This window comes from Triturus cristatus, chromosome 3_1 (assembly GCF_964204655.1).
Source record: "Triturus cristatus chromosome 3_1, aTriCri1.1, whole genome shotgun sequence".
Classification (NCBI taxonomy): domain Eukaryota; kingdom Metazoa; phylum Chordata; class Amphibia; order Caudata; family Salamandridae; genus Triturus; species Triturus cristatus.
In genome coordinates this window covers 823,455,761-823,461,760 of record NC_140583.1, presented here as the reverse complement: position 1 = coordinate 823,461,760, position 6,000 = coordinate 823,455,761, and the positions used below count along the sequence as shown (strand labels likewise).

The 6,000-nt window shown below is 46.4% G+C and overlaps 1 protein-coding gene across 1 annotated transcript in view; it reads left to right on the top strand.

Moving 5' to 3' along the window:
• The first annotated feature begins 411 nt into the window (after positions 1-411).
• The window catches only part of ITGA4 (integrin subunit alpha 4), a 466,594-nt gene continuing 461,005 nt past the window's right edge, over positions 412-6,000 (top strand). Inside the window, exons 1-2 of the mRNA XM_085646210.1 lie at positions 412-830; positions 1,210-1,331. Coding sequence (XP_085502336.1) covers positions 664-830; positions 1,210-1,331 — 289 coding nt within the window. The 5' untranslated portion in view covers positions 412-663. The remainder of the gene's footprint in view (positions 831-1,209; positions 1,332-6,000) is intronic.

Below are 6,000 nucleotides of genomic sequence, written 5' to 3'. Positions count from 1 at the left end.
GTGCAACAATACATTTTGGGGAGATGTGACCTGATAGCCAGAGTTTCCGACTTTAAAGGCAGCATGGCCTAAATATTATGTGAATCTCTGTAAATCGTTTGTAGAATGACGTAATCTGGTTCTCATGTAAAGCGCTCTAACGCTTTTGGGCCAAGTTCGCGCTATATAAAAAAAATGCAAGAACTATAAGTCGGTGTCTTACTTTACAACTGAGACATTTTACACTGCTCTCTTGTTTGGGTTGCATTCTTTTCACGGCAGTTTGAGGAAGGGTGTGCATCCTTTGCGGGGAGCGCGGGGCGGGTTGACAGTAAAGGAGGAAGGCTGGCAGAAAAGAGTCTGCAAAGAGAGGCGCGGCTTTTCGAAATTGGGCTGAGTGACCCAACAGCCAATAGCATTAGTGAGAGAATAGACTAGCGGGGCAATCCTCTTCCCACTACCAGGGTAAAGCCTTCATTCTCCAGCAGGAGGGCTCCCCAAACCACGGCTTGACGTCTCCCAAAGCTACAATCCCACAGCTCGTTCTGCAAGCGCGCGCCTGTGCCGTGCGGAGAGCGCGCGCTTCATCAACTTTAACTATTTACGGGCGGTAGCGCGCGCTTCAATCTACGGTCAGGTATCGTCGAATCCGATTCGCCGACCCTGGCCTGGGAGAGGCGTACTATGGATCTGAAAGGGGGTCTCCTTTCGAGTGTGCTGCTCCTGGGCTGCCTGAGCGCGAACTCCAGGGCTTACAACATAGATGTAACGCACCCCAAAGTCTTCAGGGGACAGAACGGCACGCTCTTCGGATATTCTGTCCTGTTGCACAGCTATGCGGATAACTTTTGGTAAGTTTAAGAACCACCTAAAGAAAGTTACATTCCGGGGTACATTGTCAAGATAACGATGTTCTGCATGTAGTATAGTACATCACACACACACACAATTAAAAAACATAGCTTCCCAGAATACCATCATTTGATGTTAAACCTTTGATGCGAGTTTTTCATCGGAGAAATAAACACCTGAAACAGGACACGCAAGCTAAAATATAATGCTCCTCAGACTGGTGGCTTGTTCTTCCATGAGTTTGGCTAGATTTCTTCTGCCTGGCTTTATTGGTATTTTCAGATGCATCCCGCATGGTCTGCAGCCACCTCCTTGAAGGGGGGCGGGGGGGTCCGGCCTGCACGGGTTGTTTGTTAATCGCTCTCTTCCGTTTCCCAGGCTCGTGGTCGGTGCTCCCAATTCCAATTGGATCGCGAACCAGTCTGTGGTGAATCCTGGTTCCATTATGAGGTGCAGGATCGGGAACAACCCCGGCGGGACCTGTGATCAGCTGGTGCTGGGTGAGTCCTGATTGTCGGCGGGGGGTGCACAACAAAACACCTTTGCTCTTTCTTACCTGTGGTATATAATCTGTTTGTAATTCAATTAATCCTACAGAGTAGCGCCATGAGATTGGACGCAAGTGCACTTGGTGAAAACAACGGACTAAGGTTTCAAAATAATATTCGGGGCATAAGCCAATTCTGTGCGCACTTTAAAAAAATAAGTTTGACAGTACTCCCACACTTTTTTTTGGGTGGGGGGGGGGCATTCTGTATATTTTAGTCCCTGCGATTTTGCTTAGGTTTAACATTTTAATAGTAACTATGTAAATATTTTAGGCAAACACAACATTTATGGTACTAGAGAAGTCGAAGAATCGTGCGATCTGCGGGGCATATTAACAAGCCAGGCGATAAAATTATCGCCGCTTTAGCGGCAGAAAACTGCCGCTAAAACGGCGATAATGGGCTTGATAATATGCTCTATGGAATTCCAATTGAAGCCCATGTTACATGTGAAGGACGTCTAACATGGGCTTCAATTGGAATTCCATAGAGCTTATTATCAAGCCCATTATCGCCGCTTTAGCAGCAGTTTTCTGCCGCTAAAGCGGCGATAATTTTATCGCCTGGCTTGTTAAATGCCCCCAAGTATTTTTAGCGTAAGCAGCATGGAAACAGACACGAGCAGCGAGGTGAGGCTGCTGCTTTCACCCATCGTGGCAGTTGCGCTTCTATGATGTCGTTCACTCCTCCGGGTTTCGCTTCCCTCAAGCGAAGTCCCACGTTCGTTTGTATAATCGCTACCACCTGGTTACCAGTGTGCGCCCTCCGCAGCCGGGGGGCAGAGACTGCCTCGCTGTGTGGCATGATGAAGAACACATTGCGTGTGCAGCGCGAGGCGCGTGAGGACAGGGTTTGTGGCCCACCCCCTCCAGGGGGCAGGTCCCTCTTCATCACATTCTGCCGGGGCCCACGTCATTTGCGATTCGTCACTGCCCCTTATAACCTCTTAAATTGTCCCACGTGCGGCAAGGGAACTTAAACCCTTTCTTTGTTTCGCTGGCGAATATTAAGGGAAGTTGAAAATCGCCCGCTTATTTTAAGAAAGAGTCAAACAGCGATACGTTTGCATTAAATTAACTGCTGCTTTAAGGGCGGAGCTGAAATAAAAAAAAAATACGGTACCCTGCTTCTTTGTAGTTTTATTCTCCCAATTATAAATGCATGGCTGCAGATTTTCTAGCAGGTTGGGTGACTGTCGGCTGGTCCGCGTGTTTTAAGCGGGAGCACTAACCATGCGGGAACCTATTGCTTTATTAGAATTTGTAATAATGAAACTACAAACCCCAACTTTCTAAATGCTGTTGACTCTGAAAGTCGCTCTCACCTGACTTGACATCTGTGAAACTGAGGGGCTGCAAGTGAGGCCACTGGAATGAAGGAGTAATGGAGGCTAAAGTTATGCAGTATTAAATAAATCATGAGGCAAGCAAAGACAACTATGTGGCAAAATGTGGTACATTCTGTAGCCGACTTATTTCATTGTTTGACATTTAAACACTTTACCACTGTCTGGGAAAGAAGCCAATCGCACAAGGAGGAGGGAGCACACTGCCTGGCATACCAGCACACAATTAGTCCAGTGGTTCAACACTGTTGGTGCATCCAGTGCTGTGTATATTTAGACTCGTGTTTCAGGACTGTTGTTGGTCTTCAGTAGAGAGGAACACGTGACATTTGGGGATGCTGGCAACGCTGCTCGCAGTATTCACGGGTTTAGGGCAATGGTGCATGCTAAAAACTTTCAACCGAAGTGAGTGTTATCATGCACTGCAATTACCACAATGCATCTGGGCTAACCATGTGTTGGTATGCCAGGCAGTGTGCTTCATCCTCCTTTTACTATCTTTGAAAGGTTCGCCTCATTAGTACCAGTTTAACACCTGGACACAGCAATCGCCAACTACAAGTTTAATAGTTAACTTTGGCAAAGGGTCTGCCACGTGTGTTGCTCTTTTTTCTTTCCAGCAACTTTTGATCTGTTAAAGTGGACACAATGTTTTTTTTTTTGTTTAAACGAGACGATTATGCGGCAAGTGTCACTCCTGCCTCACAGGGTGATATCAGCCCCCAGCCGGTTCCCCCTCGGGGCCTGACAATGAGTGCCCTGGAGCAACAGTCAGTATTTAGTACAACACCTCAAGGTGAAGAATGTATCGATTGCGATAAATAGCACCCGTTTTGAGTTTACTCCCATTAATGGGGAATAACATGCGGCTTTTGGTACTTATGGAACCAAAATCCGACTGTCACAGTAATTACTTTACTGTCACAGTAATTAACGGATCTTTTACCTCCATTAAATTCTGGCACTTTTGACCTGATCGAGACTTTATTGCAGCTGTAATTGCCGGGTGCAGTGAAGCCCATACAGCTCCTCACTCTGATCCCTGCTCAAATAGGGATTTGCAGAGGGGTCATCTATTCCAGGCATAATAAGGGCCTTGGTACTTTAATAGTCGTTCCCACTTGATAGCAGGAGGCTGGGCGGATGCTAAAGTTCTGTGTCCTTCCTCTAAGTACCGTGTGCTTCCTCTGTAAAGTCTGCAGTATCCGCATATGTTTCTCTTTAGGAATTACCCAGGTACCTCTCCCAACCACAGCGGCCCTGTCCTGCCCGGCATGCCTGCCACCATGCTTTACAATGTACTATTGCTCAAAATCAACGAAGCGTCACAAACGTGTTTCTTGGTACAGATTTTGCAAACACAAACACGCATGGTGTATAATAAACTGCCTTTTTAAGGGACAGTCAATGGTTTCCTGTAATCCTTTGTACACTATTCGCGCTCCTTCCTGTGACTTGGAAAACATAATGAAAGGAACGGCCCTCAAGGCCCTCAGCCCAGCTGGACTCACGCATTTCCATGACACGTGTTTCCTTAGTCGAGTGTGTGTTCTGACGTGAATCCTTGTCATTGTTCACCACAGACTCAAGCTATAGCTCTCCCGACAAGACTCACGAGGGAAAATCTCATCCACAGGAGCTTTTTACCAAGGACTCCTGAGATGTCCGAGGCCCAGCTGGGGAATAGTCTGCACAGGATGCTAGTTTCCAGGCACCCTGGCGATTGCAGTCCTCTTATTCACGTGCTAAATATAGTAACACAATTACCTGAATGCAAACAAAAGAAATCTTTTGCAAAGTCAATAGGAGGGTAGGGAGAGGAGTTGGCCTAATGGCCAGGCGGTTGACCTCGAATCTGGGGAACCGGGTTGGTGTCTCGGCAAGGACGCGCAACATCCTGTGATTCTGGGCAAATCACTTAATCTCCCCGTGCCTAACAAAGATGAATGAGTCCTCATGTAATGCAACTGGTGCTCGTGTAAAGCGCTCTGATACCCGATACCTTCGGGTCAAGTTTGCGCTATATAAATCTCCGTAAAAAAAATAGGTCTGGCTTTGAACAGAAAGTGCTTGATGCTTCCCTCAATGCACTTACTCAGCAATCCGTCCAGGTACTCAGTCAATCACCCTTGCACTCATGCATCTATCAGCCGTCCACTGACTCATTTTGCCTTTACCCACTTGCCCATCCAAAATATCACACACAAAAACGAAACTATCAATTACTAGGTAATTTCAGTTATCAGCCAGTCCTATTAGCTTTGTTGTTAGTTTGTGTGTAGTATGGGAGGACGTTTGGTAGTGTTTGACTCCCTTTCTTGGACGCCACCTCCCACTGTGACCGTCCTTCAGCTAGACCCCAGCTTGGGCTTCTGTTTGCACTTCTGAGGGCTAGAAAGCAACTAACGAAACACTGTTAGACATTAAAGCAGAGCAAGCCTAAAAACTGATGACGCTGTGCAGATTTTACAGATTGATGTGGTCAGGAGGACCCAATCGGAGAAAGTCTCATCATCACCACAATCCAGTCGAACAGGAAAGTGTGTCTGATTCACAGGATGGATGGACTGACTTCACCCATCCTGTGCACCAGACTAACTTCTCTATTCCACACACAGCAGGGCAGAGAGTGTTGGTTTGTATTGAACTTCACTAACAAAAGAGGGTGGCCAAGGTTAATGACCTGCCACACTTCAAAAGTCATGGAGTCTCTGCCCAGAAGAAGCTGAAGGTGACAGGAGGGTTTGGCAAACTACCAGGAATTGACCTGCATTGGAGCGAAGCACTGTCCTGTCTACTGAGAGGACAGGACATGGAGGTAATACATCTAGGGAACAGCTGTGGGTAAATGATCAGTTTAAGATTAGTTTAGAGGAGGCAGACACTGGAAAAAGAGCAGTCAATGTAGTGGAAAGGCACTATGAGATCTATAGAACTATTGTCAGGACTCTAGGCAAGAGGCAATATCTTTAGGCAAAGAAGAGAAGGGCATATAAGCAAGCTTGAAGTAGACCTACAACAAGAATGTTACATTCTAATCACTTATTGCATAAAATGCATTTATACAAGTTAATTGTGGTCACCATATAACTTCTGGATGCAAGTCACTAGTGCACAACTTCTCACAATTTAGGAACACAGCCCAAATCGGAGCTTGCAGAGGATATACTGCACCCTAGAGAGATTTCAAAAAATGGGAAGAAAAGAGGACAACATAGCAAGATTTGAAGGCACATTCAGGGGAGCAACTTGGAGATTGTCATTTCATTGCTAATG